Source organism: Cervus canadensis, chromosome 2, assembly GCF_019320065.1.
Source record: "Cervus canadensis isolate Bull #8, Minnesota chromosome 2, ASM1932006v1, whole genome shotgun sequence".
Classification (NCBI taxonomy): Eukaryota; Metazoa; Chordata; class Mammalia; order Artiodactyla; family Cervidae; genus Cervus; species Cervus canadensis.
The window spans coordinates 16,971,559-16,991,746 of record NC_057387.1 but is presented as its reverse complement, the minus strand read 5'-3'; the positions used below and the strand labels follow the sequence as shown (position 1 = coordinate 16,991,746).

General features: G+C 36.6%; 1 protein-coding gene across 2 annotated transcripts in view; it reads right to left on the bottom strand.

Moving 5' to 3' along the window:
- LOC122433651 (Golgi pH regulator) overlaps window positions 1–20,188 on the bottom strand; it is a 48,065-nt gene that overhangs the window by 5,022 nt on the left and 22,855 nt on the right. For both annotated transcript variants that reach the window (XM_043456752.1, XM_043456751.1), the window contains exons 6-10: window positions 16,573–16,693; window positions 15,844–15,924; window positions 11,029–11,138; window positions 9,027–9,115; window positions 7,753–7,845 (exon numbers count right to left, since the gene is read on the bottom strand). In XM_043456752.1, the coding sequence (XP_043312687.1) occupies window positions 7,753–7,845; window positions 9,027–9,115; window positions 11,029–11,138; window positions 15,844–15,924; window positions 16,573–16,693 (494 nt within the window). The remainder of the gene's footprint in view (window positions 1–7,752; window positions 7,846–9,026; window positions 9,116–11,028; window positions 11,139–15,843; window positions 15,925–16,572; window positions 16,694–20,188) is intronic.

Sequence of the window (20,188 nt, the reverse complement as noted above, 5' to 3'; positions counted from 1 at the left end):
CAGACCTTTACATTAGAGTATCTCAAAAATCAGTTTCAAAAAATGATTCAAAATAATGAATCACCAAGTGTTTCCTATAGGTGGATATTCCTAAAAATGCAATTCTACTTTCAGTCTAAATCATACATAAGAAATCTATTTTGGCTATTCATACATCGGCAAACAAAAGTCCGTATCTACCCTATCTTTCTTTTCTGTAGAGTGTAAAGGGGGATAAGGCTATGACATACACACCTCAATTTATCAGGATCCAGAAAGGTAACATTCTGGTAAAACACAAGGTCAGAGAATCAAGGGATTCCAGGGTCATTCCCTATGGTTATTTTCTGAAAGCTCTAATAGCAATCACTAAAACAACAAGGAGAGTTATTATAGCCGACGAGACAACAAAGATCAAATGGAATTATGAAAAATAATCGATTAATCCAAAAGAAGAAAAAGGAAAAAATAACACAAGACAAATAAAAACATACAGCAACACTGTTGCTCAACCATAACAATAACACATTGAATATAAATGGTTTACTACTGTATAGCACATGGAACTCAGTGTTATGTGGCCTGGATGGAAGGGGAGTTTGGAGAGAATGGACACATGTATATGTATGGCTGAGTCTCTTTGCTGCTTACCTGAAATTATCACAACATTGTTTATTAACTGGCTATACTCCAATACAAAATAAAAAGTTTAAAAAATATATAAATGGTCTAAACCAGAGGTTGGCAAACTCTGCCATGGTCATATGACTGTGTAGATAAATGGACTTGGCTGTGTTCCAATCAAACTTTTTAAATAAAAGCAGGTGGTGGCTGGATTTGGCCTAGGGGCTGCAGATGGCTGACTCCTGGTCCAAATATGACAAATAAATGGCAGAGACCATTAGATTAGATATAAAAGCAAGTTGTTTACAAGAAGCCCACTTTAAATATAAAGATACAAATAGGTTAAAACTAAAAGCATGTAAAAAGATATATTATGCTAATGATAACCAAAAGAAAGCTGGAATGTCTATATTAATATCAGACAAAGTAGATTTCATAGCAAAATAATGTTGCCAGAGACTAAAAGGGTCATTTCATAATGATAAAAGAATCATTTCATCAAGGGGTACATAGTGACCCTACATGACATACATGAAGGAAAAAAAATGATATAATTAAAAAAAGAAATAGGCAAATCCACAATAGGGGAAATTTCAATACCCCTCTCTCAATAATTAAGCAGTCAGAAAAGCAGTAAGAATATAGAAAAACTTAACAATATTATCAATCAACTTGACCTAAGTGAGACCTGTAGGCTATTCCACCCAAACAGAGTAGAATACACTTTCCATTCAAGTGCACAAAGAACTTAATTAACCATGGTTGACCATATTCTGGGCCAGAAAACAAGCCTCAATAGACTTAAAAAGATTCAAATCATACAAAATATGTTCTCAGACCACATGAAATTAAATTAGAAAGTAGTTACAGAAAGATATTCAGAAGATGCCCAATATTTTATAACATACTTCTAAATAACTGATGAGTCAAAGAAAAAATCAAAAAGTAAATCAGAAAGTATTTTGAACCGGATGAAAATAAACATATCAAAAAAGTTGCATGTGTGAGATACAAATAAAATAGTGCTTACTAAGAAATTTGTAGCATTAAAATGCCTATATTTAAAAAAAGTTCCAAGTCAGTGATCTTAGCTTCCTCTTTAAGAAATCAGAAAAAGATACCCAAAAGAGCAGCAGAAGAAAATAAAGATCAGAGCAGAAATCAATGAAGTAGAAACCAGAAAAATAGAGAAAATCAATTAACCCAGATGCTAGTTCTTTGAAAAGTTCAATAAAATCGATAAACTTCTATCTAGATTGATCAGGAAAAAAAAGAATGAGAGATATCAATTCACATCCACCAAAATATTGAAAGATATACCCAATTGAAGGCAGAGTTCCAAAGAATAGCAAGGAGAGATAAGAAAGCCTTCTTAAGTGAACAATGCAAAGAAACAGAGGAAAACAATAGAATGGGAAAGACTAGAGATCTCTTCAAGAAAATCAGAGACACCAAGGGGACATTTCATGCAAAGATGGGCACGATAAAGGACAGAAATGGTATGGACCTAAGAGAAGTAGAAGATATTAAGAAAAGGTAGCAAGAATACACAGAAGAACTATACAAGAAAGATATTAATGACCTGGATAACCACTATGGTGTGGTCACTTACCTAGAGCCAGACATCCTGGAGTACGAAGTCAAGTGGGCCTTAGGAAGCATCACTACAAAGCTAGTGGGTGTGATGGAATTTCAGCTGAGTTATTTCAAATCTTAAAAGATAATGCTGTTAAAGTGCTGCATTCAATATGCCAGCAAATTTGGAAAACTCAGCAGTGGCCACAGGACTGAAAAAGGTCAGTTTCATTACAATCCCAAAGAAAGGCAATGCTAAAGAATGTTCAAACTACTGCACAGTTGCACTCATTTCATATGCTAGCAAGGTAATGCTCAAAATCCTTCAAGCTAGGTTTCAATAGTACATGAACCAAGAAATTCCAGATGTACAAGCTGGGGTTAAGAAAAGTCAGAAGAATCAGAGATCAAATTGCTAACATCTATTGGATCATAGAAAAAGCAAGGGAATTCCAGAAAAACATCGACTTCATTGATCATGCTAAAACCTTTGACTGTATGGATCACAAGAAACTAGAAAATTCTTAAAGAGATGGGAATACCAGACTACCTGACCTGCCTCCTGTAAGGAGAAACCTGTATGTAGGTCAAAAAGCAACAGTTATAACTGGACATGGAACAACAAACTGGTTCCAAATTGGGAAAGGAGTATGTCAAGGCTGTGTATTGTCACCCTGCTTATTTAACTTATATGCAGAGTACATCATGAGAAACGCTGGGCTTGAGGAAGTACAAGCTGGAATCAAGATTGCTGGGAGAAATATCAATAACCTCAGATATGCAGATGACACCACCCTTATGGCAGAAAGCAAAGAGGAACTAAAGACCCTCTTGATGAAGGTGAAAGAGGACAGTGAAAAAGCTGGCTTAAAACTCAACATTCAAAAAACTGAGATCATGGATGGCATCTGGTCCCATTACTTTATGGCAAATAGATGGGAAACAATGGAAACAGTTGACAGACTTTATTTTTGGGGACTCTAAAATCACTGTAGACAGTGACTGCTGCCATGAAATTCAAAGACGCTTGCTCCTTGGAAGAAAAGCTATGACAAACCTAGACAGAGTATTAAAAAACAGAGACATTATTTTGCTGACAAAGGTCCATCTAGTCAAAGCTATGGTTTTTCCAGTAGTCATGTATGGATGTGAGAGCTGGACCATAAAGAAGGCTGGGCACTGAAGAATTGATGCTTTTGAATTGTGGTGTTGGAGAAGACTCTTGGGAGTCCCTTGGACTGCAAGGAGATCAAACCAAACTAATCCTAAAGGAAATAAACCCTAAATATTTATTGGGATAATGATGCTGAAGTTGAAGTTCCAATACTCTGGCCATCTGATGTGAGGAGCTCACTTACTGGAAAAGACCCTTATGCTGGGAAAGGCTGAGGGTAGGAAGAGAAATGGGCAACAGAGGATAAGATGGTTGGATGGCATCATCAACTCAGTGGACATGAGTTTGAGCCAACACCGGAGATAGTGAAGGATAGGCAAGCCTGGCGTGCTGCAGTTCATGGGGTTGCAAAGAGTTGGAAATGACTCAGCGACTAAGCAACAACAAAATGACTATAATTAAAAAGATAGATAATAAGTATTGGAGAGGATGTGGAGAAATTGCAACCGTCACACATTGCTGGCAGGAATATAAATGGTGCAGATGCTTTGGAAAACAGCCTGGTAGTTAGGCAGTTTATTAGAAGGTTAAACATATAGTAAGCATATAACCCAGCAATTCTACTTCTACAGATATATACCTAAGAGAAATGAAACACATGTCCACATAAAAACTTCTACATGGGGTTTCCCTGATGGCTTAGAGGTAAAGAATCCACCTGCCAACGCAGGAAACACAGCTTTGATCCCTAGTCCAGGAAGGTCCCAAATGTCACAGAGCAGCTAAGTCCACGTGCTGCAACTCCTGAGTCCACACATCCCCGAGCCTGTGCTCTGCAACAAGGGAAGCCAGCACAACGAGAGACTGCACTGCAACAGCAGAGTAGCCCCTGCTCGCGGCAACTAGAGAAAAGCCTGCACAGCAGTGAGGACCCAGCACAGCCCACAAAACAAACAAACATGAATGCTCAACAGCATTATTTACAGCGGCCAGAATGTCACAATAAAACAACTCAAATGTTCACCAACTAATGAGCGGATAATTTAATGTGGCATATCCATATAATGGAACAAATATTATTCAGTCATAAAAAGGAATGAAGTATTTATTGATAGAGGCTACAATATAGATAAACCTTGAAAACATTATGTTAGGAAGCCAACCACAAAAGATCACATCACATGACTCCATTTAATAAAGTTGTTAATATGTTTATATATTAACATTCAATTATAGAATTTAATTATATATCACATTCATTAATTTATTAATATATTAATATTCCATGCAAACCCTTCTACTAATTGGAAGAGAAAGAAATACTTCTCAACTTATTCTTTAAGGTTAGACACCTAAACCAAAGACATTAACAAGAAAACTATACTCTGAAATTCTTCATAAACATAGATGCAAAAACTCTTTAACAAAACATTAGTAAATTAAATCTAACAAAACATTAAAAGGATAATACACTTGGCCAAGTAAGGTTACTCCAGGAATGTGAGTTCAGTTTAATGTTCAAAAATTAATTTTACTGTATTAGCAGACTAAAAAAGAAAAACCATATGATCATCTCCATAGATGCAGAAGTAACAAAATCAAACATGCTTTCACGATTAAAAACACTTAAGAAACTATCAATAAAAGAAAATTCCTCAATCTGATAAAGGGCACCTAGGAAAAACCAATAGCTAACACCATACTTAATGGTGTAAGACTGGATGCTTTCCCCCTAAGATCAGGAACAAGAGCAGGGTGACTGCTTTACTTAATTCTGTTACTGGAGGATTTGGTCAGTGCAGTAAGGCTTGAAGAGGAAGAAAAGATAGGATGAAATTGTCTATGTAGGAAATCCTATGAAATTTATAAAAAGCTTCTAGAAACAATAAGAGAGTTTAGCAAGGTAACAGAATACAAGATCAATATACAAGAATCAGTTGTATATCTATATACTATTAACACTTGAAAATGAAAATTATAAAAACACTGTCATTTATAATAGCATCTAAAAATCAAATACTTAGATAAATCTGATGAAAGATGAGAAAGATCTGTACACCAAAAACTATAAAACACTGCTGAGAAAAACTAAGAAAATCTAAATAGATGAAGAGTTGTACCATGTTCATCGACTGGAAGACATATTGATCAAGACAGTGTGGTACTGGCAGAAGTAAATATATAAGATACACATAAATCTCAATAGAAAAAAGAGAACAGAAACAGACCCATATACATAAGGTCAATTCGTTTTTGACAAAATTGCAAAATTGCCTCAATGGAGAAAGGATACTTTTTTCAATGAATGGTGCTAGAACACCTGGATATCTATGTGAAAAAAGTGAACTTGGATTCATACTCCAATATCATATTAGAAATTTAACTTAAGATGGCTCACAGACCTAAATGTAAAACCTAAAACTATAAAATTTCTATTTTATATTTTTCATATTAAGAAAACATGAAAAAAAATCTTTGTGACCCCAGGTTAGACAAAGATTTCTTAGATACAACACAAAAGCATAATCTATAATAAAAAAAGAATAGATTGGACATCATTGAAATTAAGACCTTTTGATTTTTGAAGGATACTAACAGAATGAAAAGCCAAGTCACTGATGGGAGAAAATATTTTAAAATCACATATTTGATAAAAGGTTACCAGAATATACTGAAAAACTCTCAAGCCCAACAAAAAGAAAACAATCAACCTATTTAAAAAATGGGCTTCCCAGGTGGCCCAATGGTAAAGAATCTGCCTGCCAAAGCAGGAGATGTCAGAGATGTGGGTTCGATCACTGGGTTGGGAAGATCCCCTGGAGGAGGAAATGGCACCCCACTCCAGTATTCTTGCCTGGAAAATTCTATGGACAGAGGATCCTGGCGGTCTACAGTCCATGGGACTGCAAAGAGTCAGACATAACTGAATGACTGAGCACAATTAAAAAACTGGCAAAAAATCTGAATAGATACATCACCAGAGAGGATACACAGGTGGCAAAAAAGCACATAAAAGTTGTTCAACATCATTAGGCATTAGGAAAATGCAAATTAAAATGATTTAGTACCACCTCCTAGCTATTAAAACATCTAAGATTTAAAAGACTGACTACATAGCCTTAGCAAGGATGTGGAATAATTGAAACTCCCAAATACTGCAGGTAGGAATGTAAAATGGTACAACCTCTTTGGAAAAGTTTGGCCATTTCTTCAAAAGTTAACCATATGTCTGCCATATGATCCAGCCATTCTACACGCAAATGCTTTCTCCCAAGAGAAAAGAGAACACATGTCCAAACACAGACTTGTAGACAAATATTCACAGCCATTTTATTTGTAATATTCCCAAATGGGAAACAAACAAATATTGATCAGCAGGTGAACAGATAAAACAAATTGTGGTGCATCCATACAGTGGAATACTACAAAGTATAGAGAGACAAAGGGGCCTGAGGAAACATTCACAAGTGATGGATGGATATGTTCTCTATGTTGATTGGGTGATGGCCATTGCACAGGTATACGCATGTATCAAAACTTACCAAATTGTATATGTTAAATATGTACAGTTTGTTGAACATCAACCACATCTCAATAAAGCTGTTAAAAAATGTTACACTCTCCTAAAGGCTGCATCTCAGGGAAACCTTTAGTAGCTTAATAATATGAATACTTGATAACTGAACACACTATCTTCATTTATCCTCTCCTGCTGAAGAAGTCAAGATTTTAAAATGTCATGTGAATGGGTATTAACATCAATTTTTTATAACATTTAAATCTGTTAAATCTAGAATCCTCCATTCATCTACACTGATCAAAATTAACTAACAAGCTGACAAAGCTCCTCTTTGTGCAAGCACAGCCTCAGTGGGAAAGTCATCAAACCAGAAAGTCAAATCAGCCTTTTTTATAATCACACTGAAATCCATTAATACCTGCAGATGGGTCACAAGTAAAGACAAATAAAGCACTGCATAAAATGCACATAAAGAATAGAGTGGGAGGGCAAGCCACAAAAGAGTAAGAGCTGGAAGCACAGAAGATGAATTTATCTGTAGGAATGTGTTTTAGAATTTACTTTTTTGGGTATATACAGATTATTAAAAAGGACAGGTGGTTTCTGTTCTGAGCTGAAGGTTGGAGTAGTGTTAATATAGTCATGTACTCATGGGTAATATGAAGAGTAAGGTGTAAAACAGGAAACCTCTATAGGCACTTCATATATTTCACAACCTAAGAACTTACTAATGATTTCTGACAGAAGAAAAATGCAACCTCCCGTTTCTAGGTAACCTAAAAAGAAGAGGGGGAAGAGGCTCAGATATGTGAAAGATGACATGCTCTGTTGATGCAGTTGGATTTGGAACTTAGTTCACGGCCTCAACCAAACCCAATTTTCTCTCTGCCATTACTAGAGAAAATCATCTAAACCCTAACAATTAAAAAAATATACTTACCATGAAAATTTTCCAAACACAGTAAATAGAGAAGAAGTAACCCAGAAAATTAAAGTATTTCCCTTTGAAAGTTTTGGAGTATTCTATTCTCTCCTGAGGGAGAATAAACATAAAACACGGTTAGTCCTGGCAAAATGTATATTTACATTCTACAAAAATATTTCTGCCTCTATGAATCACTGTTCAGGCTAAGGATTAAAACCTTAATATGATAGTAATATTAAAATAACACATGATAATAATATTAAAATAACAATAATAGTAGTAGTGGGAAAATTTATTGAATGATTACTTTAAACCAAAAATTAGGATAAACATCTTACATGCAGTATCTACTTTAATCTTCATAACAACTCTTATGAGATATGTCCTTTTTAATTTTACAGATGAGAAAATGAAGGCTTGGAAAGGTTAAATAACTTGCTTAAGGACACACAGCTAGTGAGTAAGGGAAGTTAGGCTCAGGTCTACCTGCCTCCAAAGCCTATGTTTCTCTCTATCCTATACAGCTATTTCTGTGAAGTGATCCTCAAAAAGGATTAAAATAGTCTGAACAACCTTAAATAATAGATTTTGCATGTTTAAATTATATTGCATTTTAGGTGTACATAGGAAAGTTTCTTCTTGTAGTTAGGTTCCTTCTTAATCTGGCTCCTTTAAAATAGAGCTAGACCACAGCAGGGGCTTCCACAGTGGCCCAGAATCCACCTGCCAGTGCAAGAGACTTGGGTTTGATCTCTGGGTCAGGAAGATACCCTGGAGAAGGAAACGGCAATCCAGTCCAGTATTCTTCCCCGGGAAATCCCATGGACAGAGGAGCCTGGCGGTCTATAGTCTATGGGATCACAAAAGAGTCAGACATAACTTGGGGACTAACAATAACAATAGACCACAGCAGATGGATGTCTTACTGCTCTTCCAATATTACTAACTTGCAAGAGAATAAAAAACAATCACAAGAGCTACCATAGGAGCCAGCCTCTTGATCTTGGCCATTAGTAGGAAGTGATGTGTGCAACCTTCCTAGATGATTAAAAGCTTCTTCTGACTATTCCAGTAATTTCCATTTTTGAGAGTGTTCCATTAAGGGTTTTGCTACTGGTAGGAGTAATGTCACAAAGAGTCCAGGTATCAGTGCTTCATGACTGATACTGAAGCTACTGAGGTGCCTCTTACATGGCTTGGCCATAGAGGATGCTACAAAGCTTATTTAGTCTTGCTCTCTCTTCAATCAACATTGGTAAAAACCATACTGCAGCTTCCTTGCTCTGTACCTTGGTAGCATATAGATCAGCTGTTTCCAGAAAAAGTTGCCTGCTTAGTTCTTCCAAAGCATCCACTTCCTGTTGAATAAGAGTAAGATCTGGCACAAAATGGGCATCAAGGTTTAAATCACACAGAAGTTTCAAGGAATAGCAATGAAGAAAGCACATGCTTTTGGTTTCTTCTATAGCAGGTCCTAGGAACTGCCCATATTTTCAATTTCCTGCTTCAATAGCCAGCAGTACTATTTCAGAACTATTTTTCCAATCTCAGACACAGGTGTATAAAAGCTTTACCATTAACAGCACCACCACCAAACACCTACCACTCAGTTTTACACTAGCTTGAGAGTGGCTCAGGTAGGTACTTCTGTTTATTTTTGCTTTATCTAGTTAGCTTAAGTTAAATGTCATTTTTGAAATCTCAAAAGGTTACATAGTAAGAAAAACACCTACAATATACAGCAAAGTTTTCTCTTGCATTATCTTGAATAAATATGATGTTAGGAAAAGGGATCTAATATTTACTGTGTTCTAATACAGGCTGGGATTTATAGACATTACCTTCTTCAGTTCTTTACAGATCTTATCTTCTATCATTCACAACAATCCCATGGGATAGGTGTCATTATCCATTTTGCAGATAAGGAAAGTAAAGCTCAGAGAGTCAAATATCTTGCTCAAAGTCACACAGCTAATAGGCGTGGAAGCAAAGTCAGAGCTGCCTTACTCCAAGGTCTGCTCTTTCCATTACTCTATGCCACCTTCTAAGAACTCAGTGAGGCTGTGTGATTATCCTCTCCATTTAGGAAAGGACTCAGAGAGGTTCAATAATCCTGATACTTTTTTGACTTGGTTTAGTGTTGCTGAGATAGCTTAAACCTAAAGTTTGGCTTTTATGAATTTTTAAGTCATAAAAATAGTAAAGATAGCCCTTTCTAAAACAGAAGTTTAATTGGTTTTAATCCAAATCCTCCCTCCTCTCTGTGACTTTTCCCACTATTACCCAAATCAGCAAGTGCCCTCCAGCTCCCTCCTCAGTAGTGGCTGCTATTGGCACAGTTCAGGCCACTGAATACATGGCTCAGTTACATGTCTGGCTCCCTCATGATTAGGCACTAAGTTCCTTGAGGAGAGAGGCTATCTTCTGCTCACCAGTTTAGCACACTGTTTGGAAATAGGAGACATGAAATTAATGTTTAAATAAATTTAAAGTCACCTTTTTTCCCCCCTCTCTCCTGTGGTCATCCCATTTTGTTTGTTCTAATTCCTACCTGCATTTCACACCAGAAAGGTATATCATAATTTATAGCAAGAACAGGTTACATTCTTTTCCTTCAACTGAGGCAAAAGGAAATTTGTTCTTCCTCAGGCCAGAGAAGGGAGGAATACGCATAAGCTATCTCACCTCTAGTCTCTCACACCAAATTTTGGCTTGACAGCATGGCAGCCACAAAGAGATGTGGTTACTCAATTTGGGAATTAGTTTAACACTGCAACCACCCGGGCCAAGACAAATTTATTAACACAATCTCCTTGATTCTTTAAACCAAAAAGTTACTGGAGATAAAAAGCTGCTTAAAATTTGTTTCTAAAACTGACTTTAGAAATGGGCCCTTACAATCCATATACAAACCAGTCATTTTAGGGAGCCACTGTTTTGTGGTGGTTTTTTGAAGTTGTGAAATATAATAGTGTAGTGGAAAGAACTAAGGAGACCACAGTTCTGGTCTTACATTTGCCACAAGCCACTGTGTGACTTAACTTCTCTGGGTCTATTTTCTCATCTGTAAAATGGAAAGACTGACTTGTTTGGATCCCTTCAGCTCAAAGACAATGGTTTTATTATTTTAGGATTATCTATGGCTTTCTTTTTCCTAAGCCCAGTCCTGACCAGCTGAACTCTGATGTAGTCAGGTATCTTAGAAGAGAATGTCTCTGTCCCAACACTAATTTTTCTTCTGCCTTTGGTTCACAGTTGAGAAAAAGAAACAAGCCAATGGATAAAGGATACTTTCACTTCCTGGTGCTGAAGTGGTAACGCTCTTTATCATCCCCCAGAATCCTGATGGTTTGTTATGCACCTCCCCCTTCTGGAACATAGTCCTCCGTGTCATTGCCATCCTGAAATAAAAGAAAATGTAAAGACTTAGAGAATGAACTTATGGTTGCCAGGGGTGGGGAATGGTGGTGGTAAGGATGGGGGAAAGGGATAGTTAGGGAGTTTGGGATGGACATAGACACACAGCTATAATTAAAATAGATAACCAACAAGGACCTATTGTTAAAAAAAGAAAATGTAAAACCTCAGCAAGGGAGCATGGACCCTCAAAGTCCATTCTTGTCATCTCATAGCTGCTCCTTTCATTTGCTGAGCTGTTCAGGAAAGGAATAAATTCTGGAGTCCCACTTTTCTACTGCTTACAACGGAGGGAAAACTATACACTCCCAGAAGGAATGTGGAATAGGTGAAGGAGCACAGAATTGGAGTTGGCAATAAATCTGAAGATTCGATCTGCCATTGGAAACTGTAAGGCTTTAGAGTTTTCATGTCCTCATCTCTAGATGATTATGAAGATCAATGAAACAATATATTTACTTTTTACCATTATCATTTAAGAACAAAATAAAATAACAGCTAACATGCCTAGATAAAGGATCAGGTACAGGGTAGGAACTCAATAAATGTTTCTTTCCTTCCTTTTCAGAAGCTAACAAAAGAAAAAAAAAATCAGAAAATCACACAAACCTGGCCTCTTCTAAAGCACCATTCTCTCTCTAATGTTAATCTCTTCCTACTACTGAATAAATCAGTGGGACATTTGTCCTTCCTATCAGTTTATGGAAGGACATACCACGTCAGTGGTGGCTGCTGGCATGTTCCAGCCTATCACACAGATATTAAGAACAGGGTCCTTGTGAGGAAAAATAGACCATTTGTTCATTAATGGTTACTTGAAGGATACAACAGGCCAAGGCTTACAGGCTTAAAAAAAAAAAAACACAAGACGAGTTTAATAAAAGTAGATTTGTAGAACTAAAGAAGAATTTAATTCAACGTTAACCTCAAAAGGGTGACAAGAGATAGAAGCGGTAAGGATAAAGAAGCAGCACCGGTGTTCATGGTTAGGACCAACACAAATGGTACCAAATACCACATGGTATTTCTGTAGGCTAAATTAAGCCATTGGCTAAAATAATACAATAAAGAAGACTGCCCTGGTGGTCCAGTGGTTAAAAATCTGCTTGACAATGCAGGGGACATGGGTTTGATCACTGGTCTGGGGAGATTTCATATGCCTCGGGGCAACTAAATCCATTTGCCACAACTACTAAAGCCCGTGTGCCCTAGAGCCAGCCCATGCTCCACAAGAGAAGTCACTGCAATGAGAAGCCTTTGCACCACAACAAAGAGTGGCTCCTGCTTGCTGCAACTAAAGTAAGCCTACGCACAGCAACCAAAGACCCAGTGCAACCAAAAATAAATAAATAAATAAAAACTTAAAAATAAACAAAAAATTTTAAAAAGCATTAAAAAAAAAAAAGAATGTTAAGTGTATTGGCCACATTGACTTAACTGTTTCCTGTTAAAATGACCTTTACCTGGATACTGAGTGAATGGAATATAGTTTCCAAGTTGTATTACTTTCTTCATGGTTCCCCTAGATTTATTACTTCATGGCAAACAGATGGGGGAAAAGTGGAAACAGTGACAGATTTTATTTTCCTGGGCTCCAAAATCACTGCAGACAGTGACTGCAGCCATGAAACTAAAAGATGCTTGCTTTTTGGAAGGAAAGCTATGACAAACCTAGACAGCATATTAAAAAGCAAAGACATCACTTTGCTGACAAAGTTATTCAAAGTTATGGCTTTTCCAGCAGTCATGTACAGATGTGAGAATTGGACCAGAAAGAAGGTTGAGGATCAAAGAATTGATGCTTTTGAACTGTGCTGGAGAAGACTCTTGAGGGTCCCTTGAACTGCAAGATCAAACTAGTCAATACTAAAAGAAATCAGTACTGAATATTCATTGGAAGGACTGATGCTGAAGCTGAAACACCAATAATTTGGCCACCTGATGCGAAGAACAGACTCATTAGAAAAGACCCTGATGCAGAGAAAGATTGAAGGCAGGAGAAGGGGGTGACAGAGGATGAGATGGTTGGATGGCATCACTGACTCAATGGACATGAGTTTGAGCAAACTCCAGGAGATAGTGAAGGACAAGAAAGCCTGGCATGCTGCAGTTTATGGGGTTGCAAAGAGTCGGTCATGACTCAGTGACTGAACAACAAACAACTATATCTATTCATCATTTTTCTCTTGATGCTTTCAAGATTTTTTATTTGCCTTTTAGCAATCTGACTATATAAAACTAGTCAAACTTGTGTTTGACTTAAGCCTCTTAGATCTGTAAATTAATGTTTTCCACCAAATTTGGGAGGCCTTTGGCCGTTATTTCTTTAAGTACTTTTTTTTGCTTCTTAGTCCTAGAGGACTCCAACTACAGGTACCTGTTGGACTGCTTGATAGTGCTTCATCCTGAGATTTTCATTCATTTTTCTTTCATCTTTTATTTCTCTATTCTTCAGACTGAATAATTTCTATTGACTTACTTTCAAGTTCACTAATTAATTCTTCTGCTATCTTAACTCTGCTAAGCCTACCTAGTAAAATTTTCATTTTAGTTACTGTTGTTTTCAGCTTTTGAATTTCCTTTTGCTTCTTTTTAAAAATATAGTTTCTATTTCTCTTTTGAGACTCCTTTTCTGTTCACTAATTAATATTGTATATTCTTTCATTTTTTAAAATGTATTTATAATAGCTGTTTTCAAGTCTTTGTTAAAGCTGTTATCTGCGCCCACCTGGAGTTAAGTGTCTATTAGTTCCTTTTTATCTTGAATATGGGTTGCACAGTTCTGTTTCTTTGTATGCCCAGCAAGCTTTGACTGAAGACTTGACTTTGTAGATATTATGTTTCAGTGACTTTGGAATCTGTTTTATTTTTCTGAGGACTGTTATTTTTTTGTTCTACCAAGCAGTTTATCTAGCTGTATTTGAACTGTTAGCTCCACCAGGTAAAGAACTGTAATAATTAGGTCAAATTGGGAGGCTGATTCTTCTGAGAGCCACTCAAATTATGAAGACATGCTGCAGGACCACAAGCCATCCCAGATCCTGACTTAACAAGGTCTATAGGGGTTCATGTATAGATCAGAGCCAACTGCTAAGAAAGATTATTGATGAAATGTCTTATAAGTGCACATCTGCATTTGATGTGGGTCATGACTTTATATTCATCGCTCTATATGAATAAAGTAAATATAGTAAAAGGGAGAATAATCCCGGGAATCCAAACAGTATGTTTCTATATAAAACAGTATGTTTTAATACTGAATAACATGGCAACCCACTCCAGTACTCTTGCCTAGAAAGTCCCATGGACGGATGCTACAGTCCATGGGGTCGCTAAGAGTTGGACACGACTGAGTGACTTCACTTTCACTTTTCACTTTCATGCATTGGAGAAGTAAATGGCAGCCCACTCCAGTGTTCTTGCCTGGAGAACCTCAAGGACGGGGGAGCCTGGTGGGCTGCCATCTATGGGGTCGCACAGAGTTGGACACGACTGAAGCGACTGAGCAGAGCAGCAGCAACACTGCTCTTATTGCTGTATTCTAAAAGTCGACAATCATATTCATTCATGTAAAATAAACTGTCGAGTTTGAATATTAACAAAACATATATAAGTAAATAAATGTATACACATGTGTATCTACTTCCAGTACCCTAGTGAAGATGTATAGAAATGGAGATAAGAATTAGTTGGTGAATCTGGACCTCTTTATCATTCCAATATCTATTGTTCTCTCTTACATTAAGTCTTCTGACTTGATTATGTATCTTACTATAGGAAAGTGTGGAAAGAAGACACATGAAATGGAAAAACACTCATCAACTTAGAACTTCTATGACATTTCTATATGAGTAATACTAACTCTAATAAAAACAGTAGACTAATAAGTTTCACGAAGGTAGGAATTGATTACCTTGCTCATCATTCTATCTCCATGTACTATTCAGCATTTATTACAGTGTTCAACATAAACTAGGCTTTCTACAATTAAGTGAATGATTCATTCATATGAATGAATAAAGGCAAAATATTAAAACCAAATGACTGTCCTGCCAAGATTATTAATAAATAGTTTCCCTTAGCTATTTATAGTTCACTATTCTAAGAAGTCTGCATGTCAGTCAACTCATTATTATTATTACCATTTTACAGATAAGTAAATCAGGACATAAGGAAATAAAGCAACTACCTTAAAGTCACACCGAGTTGTAGGCCAAAGATTCAGATCCAGATAGTCTGAATCTAGCATCTGTGGTTTTACCCACTGAGACACAAGTTTCTAGAAATGCCACTTTGAAAACATACATTTTAAAAGTACTTTTAAAATAATAAAAACAACAATAGTTGGGAGACTGAAGGATTTTATAAAGTAGTTGGAGAAAAGGAAGTTGAAACAAAGTATGAAAAAGTTTATAAAAAGGCAGGACAATAGACTGTTAAAACACTCAATGGAGAATACCTTCAAATATTAAAAGATATTCTAAAATTTATCTAAGAGAATTTACATTTGAAGTTAAGAAGTAAGGTTGATTTGAAAATTTTCCTTCACACAAGATTAGACACTAAAGTCTCTGGTGGTTCCCTAACTTAAAAATAAGTGAGATGAAATTCCCTGTTAGCACCAGTCATGTCAAATTTCCTTGTTGAGAAATTTGAACAGCACAAGTTTTTACCATGCTGACAGCTTACCTTTTCTTTTTGCTTATGATCATATCCATAGTTTGGAGCAGTCGCCGTTCCAGGGCTAGAATATCTGTGTCAGTCACATTCCTGTAATAAGCATAAGCTGTTAGCAGAGTCTGGGGTTCCATCTTTGGGCATAATACAGGGCAGCTGGAGAAACACAGGAACCTCAGTCATTACCGAGTAATTTAAGGAACTGTACTTTTCCTGGGGAATATTAAAATAAGTATAATAAGCAAAAAAAAATGCCTTTATTGTCACTTTTTAATAGCCAATACTCCTGGGGCCTCAGGGGAGCAGAAAGTAATTAGCTATCTTATAGATTTCCTTAGACTTGATCCAGTGACATTTAGGATATATGTGTATCTACACTTTTGACTCGGCATTGTCATCTACTGTTTTACTTTTGGGAGGAACCAATTTGCTGAAGTCAGGACTGGCTCACATTGTTGTCCATTAGAAATGTGCTTTAAAAAGTGGGAGTGAAAGGGGCTGAAGAAGGTCAGATTGAAACTGCCATTTTAAAAATAAATGTAGGATAAATAACAAGGGCAAGCAATATATAAGTAATAAAACTCATTTAGAAAGATTCCTAGGCCAATATCCAAAAGGACAGAGAAGAATAAAAAGGCAGTATCATAGACCTAATATTTAAGTATTAATGATGGGGGCATGATGTGACATATGTATTCAAGAAGTAATGGGAAGAAAAGAAAAAGACAAAATTCTCGTTACCTGAGGAAGTAGGACATGTAAGTGTACGGACAGTTGACAGCACCAAATCCAGAAAGAAGAGCCATGAGAGTCACCCCAATCACACCTACCCGGCTGATGAGTTGTTCTATGGATAAGATCCCTAAAAATATGAAAGCACATTAATGCCAGGTGATACAGATAAACCGGCTTTCATCTCACAGCAAAAGGAAACATCACTGAAAACAGCAACCATTACTTTTAGCTAACTTACATGAGCTAAATTATTAATATGTGGATTTTTCTCTAATAAATATAAAAGTCTATTGATTTTCTTCTTATCCCAAATGCTTCCAGAATCATCTCTATTCTTGGGCAATGGTAAAATAACAATAACATTTGCTGACTATTTACTCAAGGTAATGTGAACTCTAACAAAGCAGTACTTTTAGGAAAGCAAATCTGCTGGAAAAGTATAAATAGGAGATAATACTTTCCACTATAGTTACCTTCAGTCTACATATTTTCCCCTAATGTCATCAGTTCTTTAGCTATTATGTCTTATTCATTTTTTCCACCAATAAGCACATAATGCATCTAATAAATGGGTTGAATTTATAGAATGAGTAAGTATGTGAGTTTTAGATACTCAATTTTATTCCAATTATCAATTGTTTCCTATTCTTTGAGAATGCTGAAAATCAGTGTGGTAGTTAAATCCTACTTTTTATGTATTTGGAATAAGTAAAAGAAAGCAACGCTAAGAGTAACTCAGGAAGTCTGGTGTCACAGGAAAAAACTAGTTCAAATTTGGTCTCACTTCCTATTTCTAGGATAGAGTCGACTTCAGCCATCCACTCCTGTGGCCTAACACCAGAGGGATCATTCAGGAATTCTATGGGCTCTGAAGCTGCACTTCCAATATTTAAGTCCTCTTGTGCCTGTGTTTCCACTACTCCATTTTAGAGCTCATTGTGACCTCTGGTCTCTAGTCTTTTGCATCCCCTGACCTTCTAATTCCTTCTTTGCTGAACCTGGACTTCAAGCTTGTTTAACTTCTCTTGTCAGGACCCTCAGCCCCTACTCTCCTCCTAAAGCATTGATCCTGCAAACTCCTAACCTTAGATCAACCTGACACTCTGCTTTCCCAGTGCCCATGCCTGAGCTGCCCAAAGCTACTAGAATGCATGCTGACATTGATGCCATTATAAGAGTATGGTCTCCAGTCTTAACAGAAATCATTCACTACTAAGGAATCCTTTTCTTGCCCTTGGTCAGTCATCTCTCCCTCTACCCCTTAGCAGATATACTTTAGCCCCCTTTTTCCCAATCTTTGTTCTTTTAAGCTAATGTGCTTATCATGTAAGAAAGAAGTTATTAGACATCAACTACCTTCAAACATTTACATCTGCTATCATCCTTCTAACTTGCCCCCTTCAGAACAAGATGGTGTCCACAGCTAACGCTTCTCTTCCTGTGCTTTTGATCTTATGCCCCTTTCCCCTCTAAAATTTGTTCTACTGTCTGTCCTCTCTCTCTCTTTTATCTTCAATCTTTCCTTCTTTGCCGATTTTTTCCTTTCAGTTTCAAGTTTCTTTCCTAAGAAAAAGTCTGTCCTTGGCCTTGAGTGTACATCTAGTTACCAACCCACTCTATTGACCCCTTAAATAGAGGCGCTTCTTTCATGTCCATTTATTCTTCAACTGGCTGCAAATCAGCTTTCATCCCGCTGTTCTACACTGAATGAAAGTGCTTTCACTAAAAATCACAATGGCAATATAATAGGTAATATTCACCAAGCACCTGTTATATACTACGTACTGTTTTAAGTATTCTGCTGCTACTGCTGCTAAGTCGCTTCAGTCGTGTCCGACTCTGTGCGACCCCACAGACGACAGCCCACCAGGCTCTGCCGTCCCTGGGATTCTCCAGGCAAGAACACTGGAGTGGGCTGCCATTTCCGTCTCCAATGCACGAAAGTGAAAAGTGAAATTAATTCATTTAATTCTCATAACAACTCTGAGGTGGATATTACTGAAGATCTCATTTTACAGATGATGAAATGGAGGCACAGAGAAGTTAGGTAACTTGGTCAAGCTAACATAGCTAAAAAGGGGCAGAGTCAGGATTTAAACCCAAACAGCCCAGCTCCAGAGACTGGACTCTTAGTCATTATCATAATATGGTCAGGAATTTCCTTCTGATTGCAAAATTCAACATTTTCCAATCCTTATTTTATTTAATCATTTATGACATTGAATTATTCCTATTTTACATTATTTTCCTTTCTTGGCTTTTATATGACCATTTCTGTTTTCCTTCTCTACTTGCTTTTTCTTGGTCTGTTTTTGCTCTCCATGGACCAGAACTCCCTCTTTCATCTCAGTCTATACATTTTCCTTGGGTGATCTTGTCTGTTTCCCCAGTTTCACCTAACAGCATTTAGCTGATGATATCTAATTTTTTAGATTCCTGGAATTATCTCCAAGAGGACAGATAAATCTATACTTTTAAGTTCCTGATTTGTGTATCTAATTACCTACTGAATATCACTTAGATGCACACAGGCAACACAAATTCTACATATCCTAAACTAAAATCATCTTCCTTCTTCTGTATTACTTTTCTTAGCAAATGACATTATCAACTATCTGGTCACCCAATAAAAAAAATCTATACCATTAGTTTCTGTTCGGTCTCTTACTTGGTCTTGAATACACCTCAGGGCTTTACATGATGTCTCTTGTGACTTCCTGTTGAATATACCTTTCATTTTGTCCTTTAAATCTCAGCTTGAATATCACTTTGAAAGAAAGATTGATGCTAAGGGCTTGCAATAAATTTTATATCCTATCTGCATTATTTTCTATGATAGCTTTTGTTCATGGTTGTATCTCTAGCAGTTAATATAAACTAGGTGCTCAACAAATATTTGTAGAATTTTAAATGAATGAATAAATCCAAATTCTGTTGAAGGTACTCTTCACATATCTCTTGAATTTGTATCCTTTTTACAGGAAGGATTCATATCTTATTACTGCCTGGCACATGAAAGGTGTTCAACAAATGTTTGTTGACTGTGGATACATAATTATCGCCAAGTTACATTAAAAAAAAAGAAAACCCCAAGGGATTAATACAGGTTATATAAAAAACTGGAAAAATGTCCCCTCTCTTTTATTCTCTTTAAGGTACTGTCCCTTTATTAAGTATCTTTTTCTGGCTTAAAGTACTTTTAATACTATCTAGTTAATCTCAGTATTTCTATGAAGTAAAGGTTAACCATTATAACTCTTGTTTTCTAGCTCATAAATGGAAAGTCAGATGGATTAAGTGATTTGCAGAAGACTATCTCACTGATGTTATTTGCTCATACAGATTCCTTCTAGCTGCATATGACTTCTTAGTTTCTCTTACTCTTTCCTACTATGGAATATCTTCCAACCTTCCTAGGGGCAGGCACTGCACAAGGAATACTTTTACAGACATTTTTTCTTTCTTTAAAATTTAATTTAATTTTATTTTTTTCAGACACTTTTTTCATATAAGTAAAGATCGAATCTTATAGTTTTTTCCATGGTGTCCATAGCAACAAACCACACTGGTTGCTGGGACAGTCTGGTGAAAGCTCTAAAAGGCAGTGTAAGCCTGGCTGCTT